General features: G+C 37.1%; 1 protein-coding gene across 1 annotated transcript in view; it reads left to right on the forward strand.

The window, feature by feature from the left end:
• Window positions 1-19,877, forward strand: part of LOC139741688 (uncharacterized) — a 100,028-nt gene that overhangs the window by 56,696 nt on the left and 23,455 nt on the right. The window contains exons 7-14 of the mRNA XM_071652272.1: window positions 3,729-3,881; window positions 4,886-5,017; window positions 5,781-6,062; window positions 9,091-9,399; window positions 10,850-10,920; window positions 13,083-13,298; window positions 17,003-17,066; window positions 17,705-17,804. Of these exons, the coding sequence (XP_071508373.1) occupies window positions 3,729-3,881; window positions 4,886-5,017; window positions 5,781-6,062; window positions 9,091-9,399; window positions 10,850-10,920; window positions 13,083-13,298; window positions 17,003-17,066; window positions 17,705-17,804 (1,327 nt within the window). The remainder of the gene's footprint in view (window positions 1-3,728; window positions 3,882-4,885; window positions 5,018-5,780; window positions 6,063-9,090; window positions 9,400-10,849; window positions 10,921-13,082; window positions 13,299-17,002; window positions 17,067-17,704; window positions 17,805-19,877) is intronic.

The following is a 19,877-nucleotide window of genomic DNA, read 5'->3' on the forward strand; positions in this document are numbered from 1 at the left end:
TTCGGACAGTATGAGGAAATAGGGCAAGATTGTAAATTGGGAGCCGACTTTAGATTTTCCTCATTTGACTGCTAGCCGTCATGGAGGTCACACCAGCCGGAATTCGCTTTGCCCTATTGCCTCAAATACCAGCTGTGAGAGATGCTGAGATAGCACTTATAGCTCACAGGTCAGTGAGAGGCATCACGGACCTGATACATGGAATGCTTTACCCGACTCCCTAAAAACACGAACATCTCTTTTTTCTTTCAAAGCTAGTTTAAAGAAATATATTTTAACTAAATATATTTTGTAAACTAAAGTACAATAACTGATATGATTTTGTTCCTGTTTTGGTCTGAATTTATTTGTATTATTGTACTGATATACTGAAGAATAATTATATATTATAAAATGGCACCAGTAAAAACATTCAACACACCTATTTCACTCGCACAACAATCACTCACATCTTCTTTTCCCTCTAAAGCATACTATTGTAATGCAGAGGGGGGAAAAAGTGTTTTTCGTGAGAGGCAAATCTGAGTGATATTTTCCAATGCGGTCATCAACCCAGTCAAGCTGGCTTATGCTGACGCGTCATGACGGTCTCCTGCTTCCTTATTGAATCAAATGTACTGCCTTATTTGTATTACACATGTAACTATAAAATGTGCTTGTAGTATAAACTGCACTTTTGTGTTGTCATTTAGTTATGTTTTACTTAAATTTGTCATGTTGATGTAATTCATTTTTGATTCAATTTGATTTGAAAATGACCTAGTTCCACTTGTGTTATGTTTGAGTTGGGCGGCCACATTTAAAGCGAACTAAACGATGCACTAATATACGATGTAATGGCAACTATTGAAAATCCCTCAAATGTAAATGACTTCTGAAAAGGGCGCAAAAACAAACAAAGTTTACTCGGACCGGAGAGTGCTGCTTCGTCTGCACGATGTCTCAGAGACGTCTCAGAGACGTCGCCGAGACCTGCTGGAGACCAGAAAAACTGGTGAGAGGTGGCGGAGACGTCTCCGCGACGTCCCCGCGACTCTATTGACGCTGTTTGACCTACTTTAAAAAACACGTGACCTATCTGTGTGCTGACATCCTGCCTCGATCAAGTCAGGTGACTCTGCAACGTCTCCATCATATTTGAAAATTTTTGACACCTGTCATAACTCGTCACAGAGACGTCTCCTTGGTGAGACCGCAAGCTATTTTTATGTTGGCGACGTCTCCGTGACTGCTGCGACTGATAAGTTGGAGACGTCGCGGAGACGTCTCCGTTGGTGGGATACAGCCTTAAAGCTAGTATCTCACCAACGGAGACGTCTCCATCTCTGAGACGAGTTACGGCAGGTGCCAAAAAATTTCAAATATGGGGGAGCCGTTGCAGAATTACTTGACTTGATCTAGGCAGGATGTCAGCACACAGACGTGTCACGTGGTTTCTAGAGTACGTCAAAAGCGTCAAACAGAGTAGTGGAGACGTCTGCGCGACCTCTCACTAGTTTTTCTGGTCTCCAGCAGGTCTCGGCGACGTCCCTGAGACGTATCGGAGACATCGCAGAGACATCGGGGAGTCGTCTAAAAGGGTTATCTCACCGGGCTTGAAACTAAATTCGCGACTAGTTCGCGACTCCAGATTTTGCTAGTTGCAGAGACGTCTCCGCGACGTCTCCTAGACGTCTCCTGAAAATTACAGAGTCTCCGATTAGTCGCAAGAAATCTAGACATGATCGATTTTTCGCGAAGTCTCCGCATCGTCTCCGAGACGTCTCCATCAGTTTGCGGAGACGTCGCGGAGACTAATCATATCCGCGACTGCTGAGACGTCTCCGCGATGTCTCCGAGACGTCTCAGAGACGTCGCCGAGACCTACTGGAGACCAGAAAAACTGATGAGAGTTCGCGGAGACGTTGGTAAGTCGTTGGTGAGATACTAGCTTAAGCAGTCGCGTATATGATTAGTATCCGCGACATCTCCGCAACAGGTAGAGACGTCTCGCAGACGTCGCGGAGACTTCGCGAAAAATCGAACATGTTCAAATTTCTTTCGACTCCTTGGAGACTGTGTACTTTTCAGGAGACGTGTCGGAGAAGTCGCGGAGACGTCACTACAACGAGTAAAATCTGGAGTCGCGAACTAGTTTCAAGCCCGAGGAGATACCCCCTTTGTTGGTCTTTTTGCGTTTCATTGACATGATGCTGCAATGATCTTTTTTTTTTATCTAACTTTCGCTCATGGAACGTGTTGACTCTTTCATGTCTTGATAAAAAAAAGGCCGCATTGGCTCTGGACACTTGCATTTATAGATCCGCGTCGGCTCCGCGCTGTGCCGAAACATTCCTGGTGTCTTCCGCTTTCATTCGGGAAGCTTCCCCACACCGCTGGATTCTTTCAGGAGTGTTTGCGGAAGGAGTGGAAGGGTTACGGACAGGCGGGATGTCCTGACGATGTCCTCAGGATAAATTGCCGAAGGTGTCAAGAAGTTCATTTCCGCTTCCAAATTTTAGTCTCGATCAAAATTTAGACGCGGAAAAATTTTCTCTCTCCCGAAGATGCTGAAATACCCGAAAATGTTTAGGCCAGTGAACGGACACGTTCAGGAACGTGCGGAGAGGTTCCCGAACAAACCAAATTTGCCTGGTGTAGGCAAGTTTTTAGCTCGCAGTACGTTATTGCGATCGCTCTTCGTCCGGCGTTCTAAGTGCGTCGTGCGTTAACTCCTTTCATCTTCTTCTTTTAAACACCATAACCCATTTTCTCCAAACTTGGCAGGTAGCATGCCTAGGGATATAAGATTTCAATTTGTTCAAATGGGCACCATGCCATGCTTTTGTCATGCCTTACTGATCAGTGATACAGGTGAACTAACTTTGTGTAAGCCTTTCCCTTTCTCCTTAATACTATCCTATCTCTTCGCAAGTCATCCCTCCCTCCTTAAGCTTAAGCTTAAGCTGTAGCCCTACTGTATTATTCATTGTACGGTTGTGTTGCTGATACGTTTTTACTGTATATTGTGTAAAGGCAATGAAGAAAAAAATAATAATTACATGTTGTTAAGAACTGATGTTTATGTAGGCCTATATGTATGGCTCCAACAATATATGTACGATTGTATATTCATGTATGTTCATTTACTATGATAATACAGGAATCAAATAAATAAAATCAAATCAAATCTTGCAAAAACGAGGTGGGCCTACACAATGCCATACCTGGGATATGCTTTGGTGCATTTTTCTCACATCCTCTTCAATAGCAAATTTATTTAAATTTCTTGCTTTAAAATCAGTTGAAAATTATTTGTAGTAACTCATGAATGAAACAATACAAGAAGGCTTAGTGCCTATAAAGTGCATTGTGTGCTGAAATTTACAGATCATTGTTTCCACTTTCATGGAAACATTTTAAAGTGAGAATAGTGAGATGGCAATTGTCATTTTCGTTTGCAAAGTAATTTTCTAGGATACAGTGGAAATTTGGCAGCACAACGAAAAATGAATTAGTACAATACTTTGTCAAAAGTACTTTTTAGTTTAAACTTCAGCACTTCAGAGAGAGAAGGGTTAAATAGATTTTTCAAGTTTTTTAATCTTAAGAAATTGATTTTGGAAGAATTGTATCAATTGCATCAATACTTGTGGTAGCTGTTATCCAAATGTCTTTATCCAGCAAGAAGAAAAGTAGCAAGCAATAAAGTCTAATTTTTGTGCCTCATTTGTTCATTCTTTTATCAGTCCCACATATCTGTGATGTCGGTTACTATGGACCAAACTGCACAGATAAATGTCACTGTTTAAATGATGCACCATGTGACAAGATAACAGGAGAGTGTCCAAATAGGGAGTGTGCTCCTTTCGTCAACATCTATGATGGAGTAAACTGCCAAGGTGATAACAATATGCTTTTCTGAATTTTCTAGTTTTTCTCAATCCATTCCTTATAGGATGAAATCATGTACAAAGCTGAATTTACGAAAGTCCTTTCCTTTAATTTTATATAAATTAATTTATGCTAATGTACATGCAAGAAATCATATCTCGGGTTATTTCTCACTGAATGAACTTTTAGAAATTTTAAGATTTTTTGTGTACAAGTGTCTTTTATAAATTCCTTATTAATTCCGCAAAGGAAATAACAGGCTGTATTTTTTATTTCGTATGTACACAGTTCCTTTCCTATTTTCTTATGTATTTTTCCAACCTTTTTGGGGCTGTGTGTGTATGTGTGTGAATGTGCGTGTGTGAGAGAGTGTGTGTTTGATAGAGAGAGTGTGTGTGTGTGGTATTTTACACTATTTGAGAAAGTTATGGTACTTTCTAGAAAGTATTTACATAATTTGGAACAGTTCCTGATTTTGTCTGTAGGTTACACTCAGTCATATGTAGAAGTAGTGAAATTTCAGCGACATGTGTTCTTTCACCCGTTTTATAGGTCCACGTACCATTAACTTGGTATCACAATGTTTGGTAAGGATAAAAAAAGAATGTCATGGAATTTCATTTCGAAATATTTGAGCGTTAGGAAGTATTGACAAAAAATTTAAAGTATTAGGGTTAAATGCCCTTTAGTTTTATGTGTGACATTTTCTGTTTTCTTTCCTCTTTTTTTTTTTTTTTGCTTATGGACTTTGCATCTTAATCACGGCTATCATGTATTCAATCTGTTCCTTGGAAATTGCTTTCTTGAAAATAGTTATAGAGTGACAGAAAATCTGGAATATCATTGATTCATAATGTGACTCAAATAGTATCTGTTTAACAATCCATCATTCTTTTGACATTTACTGATAGTGCAAAGTTGTTTGTTTTTTCCTTTCACTGCTTAAAGTTAAAACCTTGTATTAGTACCTGATATAGTGAATCCATTATTATTTCTTTGCATGATCCACCAGAGTGCCCCGGAGCATTCTATGGCCTTGGGTGTCTAGAGCCATGCCATTGTGATGAAAGCACCTGTGACAAAGTGTCAGGAATCTGCATAGGACAGTGTCTACCAAACTGGGTGGAGAGGGATTGTCAAACAGGTAGTGTAAAGAATGCAGCTTATAATAAAGATTTTTAATAATGGGAGCACTTTTACGTGGTGGAAACGACAGGTATTTTGATATAGGGTCCTCTTTTTTTTAATCTAGCCCAGAACATTCATTATTGAGATAGTCGATAATTTTTTTTTTCTCACAATGCTAGACTTGACCTACCTAGTAAGCTGGGTAATGATAGTACACTCAGGTAGAGCAATGGCCATTCTGAAGAAGCCACCCTAGGTATATAAGATATCATTATTACTGTCATCATCATCATCGTCATCATCGTCATCTATGTTTTACCATTTCTATTATCGTCAGCATTATTATGAATGATTAAATATTAGTGAAATGGTAGTAATGGAGGACTTTTTCCACCAGTTTATTGATTGACATTATGAAAATGTTATGAATAGCCTCGTTTGTATATAGTTATTACTATACAGGATATATATATATATATATATATATATATATATATATATATATATATATAGTATACTGTATGTATAGTATGAACTTAATATTTGTTCAAGGGTAATGTGGCCTGTTCCGGTAAAGGTTTGCTCATATACTTTAATGGGAAATAATTGAGAAACAATGCTTATAAAGACACTGTCAACTTGTTCTTTAATCGCCTGTGAAATAGATCATTTTTCACTAGGGTGCCGTGAGGAAACTGTGTATCTTAACCGCTATACAAAAAAAAGTCTGAGAGTAGTTGCCATGTGAGTGGCGCACCTGTTATTTTCTTTCCCTTCAGGAATTGCCAATATCATTGATGTCAAAGTTAATCCAAGCCAGTCTTCAACATTCACCTGTGTTGTTGAAGGAGACCCACCACCTAATGAAGCAGATGTCGGCCTCTACCGGCTCAGGGATGGTGTCCGTGAAGACTCTGGCATAAATCAAACCCAGAGTTCCTTGGATGCATCTGGAGAAAAGCTAATGGTAGTTTTCACAGTTAATCGAGTGACTGCTGGAGAATATGAATGTTCCCTATATGGAAACCGAGCAAGCTTTATTGTCAATATAGCAACATACGGTAAGACATATGTCTTGAATATGTCAAGTATGTGATATGTGACACACGTATTATTTACAACTCACTTAAGTCTGAAGTTTGCTAAGCTTTTGCAATCATTCATCATTCTACATATGCCATGCAGTTTGCACTGTTTGTGATCTTGTTACAATAATTGAAACTTTATATTTTTCATCTGTATAGGAAAATCTAGTTTAATCGTACTCCACTATCATTCCCAAGTGAAGTAGAATTTTACGTTTTTCATATGGAATAATAGTCAGCCAAAAGACTTAATAAACACAAATCAAATTTTAAAACTGTATATATCCGCTTTATTCAGCCGGAGGCTGATAAGATAAAATTAGGTTTGGTAAAACATAAAAGCTGAGGTGTTCACAACGAATATATCATTTCCCCAAAGGGACCGAAAGGTTTAATAGAGGTGAGGAAAATATGAGGAGAGGAGAAATATATTTTTTTCATCAATTTTGGGAGGCATCTAGGTAGAATTCAGCCAAGTTTGGAACATGACATAACCTTGTCAATTTGGATTCTGTAACCACTAGGGCCAAAGGGAGGACCCTAATATCATGCAATAAGCCATGATACAAAATTCTTCTTCTCGAACTGTAATATATATATATATATATATATATATATATATATATGTATATATATATATATACATATATATATATATATCGATAGACATTTGCTAACCTTAAAATGTTATACAAATGTAGTGGATTCAGAACTGCTTATTCCATGCTTCATGTTGGATATTGATGGTGTAGGGCAGCCTCAAAAGCTCAATGGGTAGTGACCAGTGACCTATATAAACTGCAACGAAAACTAAATGGTGACAATGAAAATCCATTTCGTAGATCTTCTGTATGATATAACATGTTTTGATCCAGCTCCCAAATTTGATTTGCTGAATAAATTTGTCATTGCCACAGCTGCACGCCTAAACAAATTTGAAGCAGAGTATATGTGTATCCCTGTTCTGATTAAAAAAACCTGTAGCCAAAAAAAAAAAAAAAATGATATCGGGCATGTACCTTGTGCTTCCTAAATTCGGACATGCATGTTATTGTGTAGTGTCATATTAATGATAATGCAGATGAATACATGACTAACTAGTCAAAACACTTGAAATTCAATGAATATTCATAAGATATGCTTAATCTTGCATATCTGCCACAGAGTGTCGATGGAGGCATAATGTTTTTGGGTGTCCATCCGTCCTGCCGTCCGTCCATCCGTCCGTAATCAATTTTGCAACTTAAGAACCGAAATAGGTATCCAACTGCAACTTGACATATGTATGTATGAGTGGGAGTATAATAATATGCTAAAATTTCATTTCATTTTCACGACACATCTCAGAAATGGTTAAAGGTATGTGCACGAAATGTAGTTCATATTTCATGCATGTACACTGTACTGCCTGACAATGATCTTTAGGGACTTTGGGGGTCAAAGGTCATGTTAAAATGTAAATAATCCACTATTAAAAGCTGAAATGAAACTATTCCTCCATACTGTGTCTTCATGATTACTCAGTGCATACACTTAATAAAACTAGGTATATTCATGCACGACTGAACAATGATTCTGTAGGGAAAGATTTTGGTCATTGGCCATTGGGTCAATCATCAAGGAAAATGTGCAAATGTCACATTTTCCCATATTTTGACCTGCTCCCTGAAACAATTTAGCCATCCGTCCAAATGCAACCCAGTTCGAGGAAAAGTTAACACTCAAAATGTTTGTGACAAACATGTCATGTATATTTTTTGCCAGTTATGTGAAACTCATCTCACATATTGTCATGACGTACATGTACTCTAGACCTGTTGGGAGAACCATGCGCTACGGCGGAGGCATACCAATCGCCATAGCGACATTTTTTTTTTTTTACCTGCAAAAAATATCACGTCAATTAGTTATTCTTATTGGACACATGAATCAATTTGTGTGACCCCTATAACAGATATGCAAAAAAAAAAAAGAAAAAGAAAAGGAAAAAAGAGCAAGCATGTAAGAGTGAACACTCAATTCTGTTATCTCAAAAGTCAACTTTCAAACTTTTCACACCGTATTCTCTTTATTTCATGGTCATGATCAGTACATTAAAATTTGCATGTTATATAAATATATTTGAATTCAAACCGACTTTTGATTCAATTGCCACCCGAGAAGGGAAAAGTAAAATCAACATATGTATGTATACATACATATGACTCTTTCGAATTTCGTTTTGATATCAGAATTCCAGTATTTGATGTTAAATTCCATAAAAGCACGAAATGTATACTAGTCCTACATTTACAATCTTTTCCTTTCATTGTGCCCACTGCAATAACATGCAGACTCCTTAAAGAGGAAATCCACCCAAAAAAAAACACACACAATAAACTTCAAAAAAGAGAGTAATGTTCCCTGAAGAATGATACAAATATGACAAAAATTGGATAAGAAATGAGGAAGTTATGAAATTTTGAAATTTCTTTTCTTTTTCTGTAAACATTTCTTGACCAGTCCTTATGAATAACAAATCAGCAAATAGACGATGTCATGCTCTCACAATTTCTTATTCGTTCCATATACAGAAATGACAAAAATATTATATTTCAGCCAAATAAGTATAAAATTTGTCTCAAAACCACCCGAAATGAACATGAAAAATTGTTAACTCTGACATATCTTGCTATGGGAACATGCTTTTACTTGTATTAGCGAACAATTTTTTTTCCCGAATTTCATGTAAAGCATACATGGAAAATTGTGGAGGTATGATTTCATCAACTTGCTTATTTGAATATTCGTCAGGACTGACCAAGAAATGTTTTCCGAAAAAAAGTGAAATTCAAAATGTCATATCCTCCTTATTTCTTATCCGTTTTTAGCCGTTTTTGCATCATTCTGCAGGGAATATTCTTCTCTTTCTTTTAAGTTTATTCACTTTTGGGATGGATTTCTTCTTTAAGATCAGTTTTTTGCTTAATTCTTCCTTGTTGTTTCTGTGATATGTGTTTCACAGTCCTGCCTGTACTTGAAGCTGCCCCAACAGTGACTGCATCAACATCCACCTCTCTCACCATTGAGTGGATGGCTTGGAATGAGCAGACTGATATTGGAGACCCACCTGTAACAGAATACCTCACCTATTACAGGATTCCTGCTGAAAACTGGAGTGATGGACAAATAGTAGCAGCCTCAATGACATCTGCTACAGTAGATGGTCTAGATCCAGACACTGACTATGAGGTCAGTGTAGCAGCAGTCAGGGAGGGTCCAGGAGGGACAGGACCAAAGTCCAATGCATTCCTAACAGCAACCAAATGCGCAAGTAAGATCTTGTGGTCATGAATCTTTACATGCTTTGTGTAACAGATACTACCAGGATTGTATGGTAACATAGTTTTTACAATGCAGTTTCTTTCTGTTGTGTGTTGGCAACATTTTGAAATGCAGAGATTAGTGTTTTTTGAGAAGGATGATGCTGTACCAATTTTTCATTAATTCATGCCCAGTTTTTCCATTAGGATGTTTGACCTTGTGAGATTTTATCTAACATCTTCAACCATCCATACCCCCCCCCCCGGCAATTATAACATACCTGCATATATTCTCATGATTAAACTTAGTGTCATTGTGCTTACAAGTAGTAAATTATAGTCACTTTAAAATACTCTGCCGTTTATTCCAAACAGAAGGAAAAACACAAAACAAAACGATGCATAGTATCAGACAATACAGATACCTCCAGTGTAATTGAGGGTAAACTTGAGGCAGGATCGAGGCATAAAAACTGAATGAAATGCTCCAAGGTCTCAGCAAGGTAGTTAATTTTTTTGAAAGTGAAACCTCGTGGGCTGGCTAAATGGGCAAATAGCGTTTCAATTTGATGATGTCTTTGCTAAGAAAACTGTGAATACATTTGTAGTATTCTCAGGATTTTTTAAATCCCCCCCCCCCCAACATGAGCAAGGCAATTAAGTCTTTTGAAAGTGAAACGTCATGGGCTGACAAAATGGGCGAGCTTTCCAATTCTAAGATGTCTATGTTATAAGAAAACTGAACACATTTATAACGTACTCAGGATTGTTTCTTCATAAATGATATGAAGCATTAAATTTGGCGTGTATGAAAGTCATGTGATACTGCTTGATATGGCACATCAAATTAGTGGTTATGGTTTCACCATTATCACATCACTATCTCGAATTATAATCTTTTGTTCCAACTGATACAGCTTAATGCAACACAAGAATTTCGTTAATTGTGATATCTTTGTTCTGAATAATGAAAATACAATGAAAATTAAAAGGAAATATGTTCATGAAAATCTCTTTTCTTGAATTTAGAATGAAAATTCTTCATGTCTCTTATAGTGATAATTATAACAAGGTGTTTTGTTGTATCATAGGCATTCATACAATTACACAATTTATTGTTGTCAATCAACTTCAATAAATAAAGTGATCACGACTGGTGTCCAGGAAGCCCATAATAGGCTGCACTTAATATTTTTTACTATTATTTAGATAATCATTTATATCTTAATTCTGTCAATGCCTGTTTTCAATGAATTTGTTTTTTGGCAGAAGTGCACTGAATTTTCATGCGCTGTTAACTAATGATACTCGAAGTAAATAGGAAAAATGACCAAATAGAAGGACATGTTTTATCTATCATGTATGTTTGATCTATCGCTACGGCAGAAAGATTATTTTAGATTGCAGAAGTTTTGTGCATTTTTCCCGCGTTGATCATCTTCTCAATTCATTTGTCTTCAGGTCCCAGTGCCTCTCCAATCCTTGTCTCTGCAACAGCAAATGCTCCCAGACAAATCAATGTGACATGGCAGGTATGTGGTTTACCCTCTACTTTTGCACTCGAAAGCAAAGGATAGCAACATACTGGGGATAGCTAGAGCAGAGTTGTATGTGTTGCGAGCACGAAATCTGTAGTTTAAGTGTATGTTTCATGTCATATAAGTAGGTTGTATGGTCATCATTGGTCACCTATGTCAAGGAATGAACTGAGCGTATGTATAGTAATTATTCATCGATCCTGCATTAGGCCCTCCATACCATTCATTGATTTTTTTTCCCTTCATAATCTGTGTTTCAATTTTAGCACATTTGTCGCTATAGCTTTCAGTAATATTGATGCAAAGTTGTTCAAATTGTTCAGGTTACCCGCGGGGGGGGGGGGGGGGGGGGGGGGGTGGGGGTGCATAGAAGATATTGCCCCCTAAGTAGGTGAATTTCAAAATTCATCACTTCCATATCCAGATTCATTACAACTAAGTTGTTTTGCATTTATGTATTACGTTGAATAAAGAATCTAAGTTGCCTATGACAGATGGCACATGTAGCTTTATTGGGGTTTTACCAGATACAAGTTCAGAAATTATCTTATGGTTAGATTTGACTTTTCCTCAAAAGGCATGGTAACATTATCACCCAAGGGAGTAGGAAAAAAGCTGTACTCCAGTGGTCCGGTCTAAGTAGGAAAACATCACTGTTCCATCTCTGGCAATCTCGCCAACATTTGCAAGACATCTTTTGAGTTGCGGAGACATCACTGCGGTATCTCCATCATCACTGGTAGGTCGTCATAGGTCCCTGCAAGCTAGGACGCGGAGACGTCGCTGAGATGTCTCCCATACATGAACAACATCAGGCTCCTTGACGTGGCCACAGCTGAATGAGACGTCATGGAGATATCTCCTGGGAAACTTACTGGAGATCGGGAAAAGGTCTCCAAAAAAGTTACATATTTTCGATTCTCCCTTGACTCCCCGGAAACCTGGCTAGTCTCCAGAAGATGTTGCAAAGATGTCTCTGCGACCAGTGGAATATGGAGTCGCCATCAGGTTGCAACGTACATAGTCTCCAGGCCCATAAGATACCCACTTTAATAGTGAAAGACTCGCATGTGGAGAAAGTATTTATGTAACAAATCATGAAGCGAAATGCATCCTTGCAGGGGGGACAACCCCCTCTCACACTCTCCCACTGCTTGGTTAACTTCCATAGACTTGTAGTGAAGATGAGGCAAGGAACAAAAGGTGTCTGATATCGTGATTTAGCATTTCACATTGTCCTTGGATGTTCATTAGTCTTCCTTTTCAGCTGTGGTCTGATTGTCAAGAAGGGGGTCTCACTTTATGGTAGGGCATCTTATGATTAGCATCAACATTTCATCTTTTTTTTTTCATTTTATGCAGGAACACATTCACTTTCACCAAAATTTGCAGGAATCAGTCTTTGAGGCAATTTGACGGAGGGGGGGGGGGGGTATTCCAGGGGTATACAGATAGCTCTAATGGGTGCCCTGGGATCAGGCTCCCTGTCCAATCTACATGAACTTTAAACATTACCCTTTCAGATCCATTGTACAATGAATGGGCCTCGGAAGTGGGCCCATTCCAAAGGAATGCCCCAAAGATCAAAGCACTGGTGGTACCACTTAACATCTCCACATGAAGTAGGAGACTGTATTGTTTTATTGTATGAAAATACCAATATGGGGGAATAACACAAAGTTTTAGTAATAACACAAAGGATGTCATGGCCTCGTCTGCAGAAATAAGATATTTCTTCAAAATCTATTCCGCTACGATCTTGTTGGGATCTTCTTTATCAGGATTCCAGGAAATGTTATGTGTACATTAAAAGTGTATATGACCTGCATGGTTTCGATGGTGGCTTTGATATGTGAAAGGACGTCTTCTAGGGGCACGGACACTGTAAATTTCAGATATCCCTCCATCAACACATTTTGTAAAGCTGAAGAATAATGGATTTGAATTGTTTGATAGGCCCATGAAGAGATAACTGCAATAGTGTAATGCACACAGCTTTATCTATGACATAATTCTTTATTTGTATTTTTCTCAGAACTGCATTCACATCAGACTGTCGCTTTAGTCGTGTACCATTTCCATTTCAGGTGAGTTTGCTTCAGTTCGTCGCGTAGACCCTGTTTCCTAATGATTTCATCTCTTGCTTGATTTTTCAGGCACCACCCAGTGATAGAGCAGAGTGTAGAAGTGGCTTTACCAACTATGTGGTCCACTACACAACAGAAATCTCAGAGTTTAGCGGATCTAAATCATTGGAAACATTTCCAAGTACTGAGGTCATCCTGACAGACGTAGAACCATATCTAGAGTACACCATCACATTGACTGCTGCCAACAAAGATTCAGAAAGTGATCCAAGTAGTGAGATACTCGTGAGGACACTGGAAGATAGTAAGACATGTCTGCATTGCTGTATATGATATGCTTTCCAAAAAAAAAGCTCACTCTCCATTGTAAAACATATTCCACCTTTTCCCAAATGTAATATTTCCCTATTAAAGACCGTAGCCTATGCTGTGAATACTCATTCACAAGTAACAAGGCACGTGCTGCATTTAAAATTATGTTTGTAGAAACCATTCACGTACTTTTTTCAAAAATGTTTATCTTTATGTCAATGTAATGCTGCGATCAACCTTGGAATTGGACAAATTTACATTGTAAGGTAAGTGCCGAGGTGACAAAGTTTGAACCGTAAACACAAATGGGCAAAATTTATCATAAATGCATAATATGTTTGTATGCCAAGGTCGTGTGATCTAACGTATCTTTATCATTAACAATGCACAGACAACTATCTTAATGTATTCTGCAATCTAAGCACATTGCTTGGTTAACTCTTATGAATTAAATCTTTTAGTGCCCAAATCTTATTCTCTTGGATTGATAAATGTTACCATTTAGATAAGAATATATATATATATATATATATATATATATATATATATATATATTATGCTCAGATGATCCTGGCTAAGTAAACAATTTGAAAATACCATGTCCTCATACACACCATTATCTCAGCATTCAAGCCTGCATGTGCATTGAGTCAATGCTGAAATGACTTACAATGTAGGTTTCAGACTGGCTGCCACTTGCCACCCCCTGTTTAATATGTCATGTCTAAAAAGAATCACAGGAAGTTCTTGTGTTTGTTCTTGTCTTCTTTTTTTCATTTGGCATTTCTATCTAGATTATTGCGGTAATGTACTTATAGATAGTTGAGAGTATACATTTGTCCAAATATGATTTATGCATCTATTTTGTGATTCCCGTTCGCTTTTTCATGAAACGATAGACATTGTTTTTGTGTGTAAATCATGTTCCATTCACACTGAGTTGAGCTTGAATAAAGTCATGATTTAGTAAATGGCAGTAAGTAATAATACGGCAATAGTAACAACAACTACACAATAATTATAATAATAATCATGTAATAATAATCAACAATCACTTCATCAACATTAGAGTAGGCCTACATGGGGCAAGTTTATAAAGTGGACAGATTCTTGACAGTTGCTTCTAGCATACTATTCCTCTGCATAATTTATTGTGTATGCTATATACACGTACATGTACATACCCTTGTCTGATACATACAAAAGCAACAAGGGAGCCACAGACCTCAAATTAGGAGATTCAATTACAGAACTCACAAATAGATTATGTATTTAAACCGTTCAACGGTTTCACAAAACACACAACAAGTCTATTAAAGTCAATTTTCCTGTAGGTCTGAAAAATATATTTCTGGCCAAAATGGTCAAACTTCAATTACTGGGGATTTCTAAATGGGTAATATTTGTGAAACATAAGTTGAGTGAGATCAGTATTTTTCTTAGATTTTGGTAGAGCCATTTTTTTTTTTTTACAGCTGACATTGCCTCTATCTGTTTTCCCACCAAGAGGCTTGTAAAAATGTATATGAAAACTGTTCGAGAATTTTCACAGCAGTCAACAGAAGCACTAATAATTTTAGTTGCGGAGATTGCACTGGATAAAGTTCAAGTTTGGTAGTTTGATAGGTGATTCTTCTTATTTCCAGGAATAGGGCAGACTATTGTAAGTATGAGGTATATTTGGGAGTATGTTATTAATCTTAGATTACCAGTAGATGAAGTCTTGTTAGTACCTTAGCGTTTTGACATGAACAATTTTATCCAAATCTGGTCTTTGCTTTGATCTTAGATGTAAAGCTCGTCAGATTTGGGTTGTAATACTTTTAGTAAAAGCACTTTTATTTTTATGCGTTGGAATTAATCTATGCAGCTAATTGCATTTAAAGAAAAAAAAAGTTTCACCACTTCAAATATATATTCAACAATTGAAACGGATACACACTCCAATACACATACAAACAGAGGGATATATCAGTATGTATTTAAACATAACGTATAAAATTCCATCGGGTCTGTTCTTTTTACCAGCTCCACCCTCACCAGTCAATGTAACAATATCAAACAGTACCGAGGATTCTCTCACTGTAAGATGGTCTGCAGCCACTCCTATACACCGTAATGGAGCAATTATGGCCTACAAGCTGCGGTATCGCCGTACAGCACCAGAAATGGACAACACGTACACTGTAATCACAATCACTGAAACAGAGTTTGGAATGACCTACCCAATCCTTGACCTTTTGGCTGGAAGTATATATTCAATACAGGTATGGATATACTGCATATTTCTCTGCTGTTACTTTTTCTCATGAACAACTAAACCTTAAATATCATGCATCTTGACTTCACACATGATTGTGCGATTATATAATATTTATATTATATTGGATGGCTATGAATGGGATACCAGGGAATATTGCACGAGTAAGGGCCAATATTGCACGAATCGAAGATGAGTGCAATATTGACTCTAACGAGTGCAATATTCCCTGGTATTCCATGAATCAAGGCCATCCAATATAATTATTATCATCTATACAATCAAGTACAGCAACCATGAACTGCACAAAATTACCCGGCTTCTACTCGTCTTTGAAGTTGACTCGGCAGCACTGTCCCATCCCAGCGCTGAAAAGGGGAAGCCCCTAAAACTGCGTATGAAACAAACAACTAGCAAGATGTTTGCGCGCTTGTGAAAAAATGTATCAAAATGACGCGCACTAGTAGCAAGCGTTTGCGCATTCAGCAAGCGCTCACGCGATAAACGAGTTGAATATCGTGTGATCTTGAACGGCAAGTAACAACGGTAGCCTATGGTGAATTAATACGTTGGTCTATGCAATTCGTTCAATATGCTCTGATATTGAACGGTAAAAAATTGAGCGGACTACAATACGCGTTTTTAATGTGCCGCTAAAACGTCCTATATAGATGATAATTTGATATATTCACCATATCATTGGTTTTCTTTTTTAGCATGGAATGTTTGTACACTTACAATTCTTCGTTGAAATGAAAGTAAATCAATGAAAGGAAAAGAAAGCTTTATTAATGACTTTAAGTTGTATGCCTGTAGTTGATTGAAATTGTTTTCATCTTTAACCTTAACTGCCATAAATTGTGACTGTAATGTCTTTTGTATACATTACCTTTCTGTTGCTGGGCCTAACAATTACAGAAAGACCTGGTAAAGATCTATGATTTTGTATATTTTACCCAAGTTTCCTTTGGGAAATTTCCTTTGATATCTGTTTGGATAAATCCTTGGTGAAACAATTCATATTCAGTATTTGTTGGGGTTTTTTATCATAAGCAGCTGAACGTTTCTTCAGTGGAGCACAATTGCACTAGAAATCCATGATGTATTTTTCAGATATCAGCATTTTCCCTGATCATGCTCTTTTCATCATTGGACATCACCATGAAAATACACAGCAATATGTTTCTTTTCCCTTTTCCAATATACATAATGTATGTTTGCCAAGGAGACCGCAGTTATTAAGAGACCCACTCAAAAATACCATATGTGATAGTGATGGCATTATTACATAATTTTCATTAAGTTCTTGACAACCAACAGAAATTGGTCACTTGAGTATGACTCTTTACGGTTTTTATAAATATGTTGTACACACATATCTTTTTGTTCTTGTTGTTGCATCATGTCCATTGCAAAGGTTCGTACCACCAATGGTGCCGGTGAAAGTGACTGGTCCTCTGAAGCTACTGGTGAAACAAACAGTAAGTTTGAGAACCTACCATTGGACTCATCCATATTGTGTGAACACATTTGAGCTGATTTATCGACAGTTGTACTGACTCGAACTGTATCAAAGCAGCCAATAATCAGGCGAAATTTATGGACATTGAAAATATATATTTTCTGATGACAAGAAATTAATCTAAAACTTGTGGTAAATTAGAATAAACAGGAATATATGAAATGGTGTGGTTATTTTTTTTTAGGTTATATAAACCCTTCTTTGTGAAATATATTGTAGGACGCAATAATTTTAAACTGCTGCAATATCTTGCAGCTAAATGTTGATGACATTCTAGACAGATTTATAAATCTCCTATCACTGTTTCACATAATACGGTGGATTGCCATGACTTTTATATGCAGTTGAAAGTATTTGAGGCAATAGTTTTCAAATGCTATGATGTCAGGACTACTACAAAATCTGTTTGCATGTTGTGTCTGATTGTTGCGCATGTTTATACATGAGAGCAACCATCTATCAAAACTTTCATGTGCATGCAAATGGTTCATGCTGTAATGTGAATGTATATATGTTACCCTACTACAAACTCAAGTACCACTTTGCAGTTGTGTGTGTAATTGGTCCTACATCACATCTCTGTATACTGTGTTACAGAACCGCCTTCTGCAATTGGTGCTATAGCTGGTGGTGTTGTTGGTGTTCTCATCATCTTTGTTATAGTTGGTCTGGTTGTGGGATTCACTTTCTACAGAAGGTTTGTGCCATCAGGAGCCAAAGCCATTAATGCCCTTTGCTTATTGCTATACAAGTTGCACCCTATGTTCTTTACTCTTGAAGGGAAATGAAAGTTAAATATATATGGATTTATTGAATTCAGCGATAAAAGGAAGAACACATCAGCAAAGTTCGGAGAAAATCAGAAAATCCAATGAAAAGCTATCATTTCCGGTGCAGCCATGGCTGGATGAGAAACTTTGACAGTTTGGGACTCAACGTATGACAACGATAGAAAGAAAATATAAAGAGAATTCAAAAGAAAAATAATCATGTTTTATGAAAAAGTTCATACCCCCTCAACTTATTAGTAACATTATGATATTATTTTTCCCTACCCTCTGAAAGAGGCAAAATCAAGTGCTCTTTCATTATGCTAGAAAAGTAAAAATATATCGATCATATAGCAAATCAAAGTCCTTTTGTTTAACATCTTACTGTAAATGACACAATTTGACAACTAAAAAGGAAGAATTTATCATGACGTGATACAAGCTTTAGTAACCAGCTTGCATATATTGCTTACACATTTATGAGCATACAAATCACAGCCTCTCGCACAATGTTGAACAGATGCTCAGTTTTCTTATTTCAATCAAGGTACAACTATACAGTAGGTATATGGGATCATCTTTGGACTAATGCATTTTATCATGAAAATTTAACACAAGTTGCATACAAATCTAAAAATATGACAGGAACTACGTATCAGTCTGTGCATACCAACTGTACACATCATCACACAACAATGATTTGTTAACACTTTATATTTCTGAATGTTGTACAGGAGAAGTGACAGTAGAAGTGACAGGAACCAGGACAAACGAGAGCTTGATGGCACAAAGGGTGAGTAACATCTTTGAACACAACTCTGTTTATATTGGCCGAATGTTTCAATGTGTTTGTTTAATTAAACTGACAATGTCTCAAGAGATTAATGTAACCTTCACTTACTAGTTTTAATGCTGCAAATGAGCTTTGGATGATGTGGTGGATGTGGTAAACTCATAATGCGCAATTTAATCACAATATAAATGTGCTGAGACAAAGTATGATAGAGGAGATAGATGTTCTTGCCCAACAACTAAAATCTCACTTTTCATATCACTAATTCCCAGGTAGTGGTAGTCCTGTAACCTACACTAGGTATCCTAATGAAACCTCCAGGAATATAAAAGTAAATTGATATCAGGAGACTTTTCTGCATACTTTTTTCTTATAAACATACATTCACTGTTGTGCTCCTGGATTACTCATATCCTACCTCCCCCCAACCCCACCCCCCCCCCCAAAAAAAAAAAAAGAAAAGAAAAAGGTCTTTCCAAAAATTCTTGAACAGTAGACTAAATGAACCAGGACATATTCTTTAAAAAACACACAAAGATAAAACAGTTGAATGAATAACCATCTGAGTTTACAGTGTACCCGGTACGGAAACGACCAATAACAAGAAAAAGAATAGAAACCCTTCTGTTCCTCATTGAAACACCCCCTTTAAAGTGATGGACTCAGTCTTGATGGGGATGATTCTCTACAAAGTACAAATGTATGCAGCACCATATCCCTTACGAATTAATGATTCAGCAACTAGGGTATCATGTTATGAAGATTCTAGTATGTAAAAAATGATTGTGGCATCATAACATAACAATTCTCATCAGGAATATATGCATGACAACAGCCCATCCGAAATGGCACAAACAAGTCTTTTCAATGACAACAACAATGTTTTCCTTCTAAAATATAAAACACACGCACACACACACACACACACACACACACACTGTACATGTATATAATCGTCACTAAAATGAAACGAGATAGTCTTAAAGAGTGACAATAATTCTCACCAGAAGTAATATGTGTGGCATCAGTTCCACAAGCCGCGGCTGATGGAGAAAAACATTTTAAAATTTATATTCTTTATCATGTCTTACAGATAATGATTCATTTTACCGTGCATTCATATTATCGTGTGGATAGCCATTTATTATAAAGTAGGATAATAATATTTGATTTCGAATGTGTTTGATCATGTCAGGAAGCAATTAGG

The sequence above is a fragment of the Diadema antillarum genome, unplaced genomic scaffold, assembly GCF_040938485.1.
Source record: "Diadema antillarum isolate AM-2024a unplaced genomic scaffold, OU_Dant_1.0 scf00000031, whole genome shotgun sequence".
In the NCBI taxonomy this organism is placed as follows: domain Eukaryota; kingdom Metazoa; phylum Echinodermata; class Echinoidea; order Diadematoida; family Diadematidae; genus Diadema; species Diadema antillarum.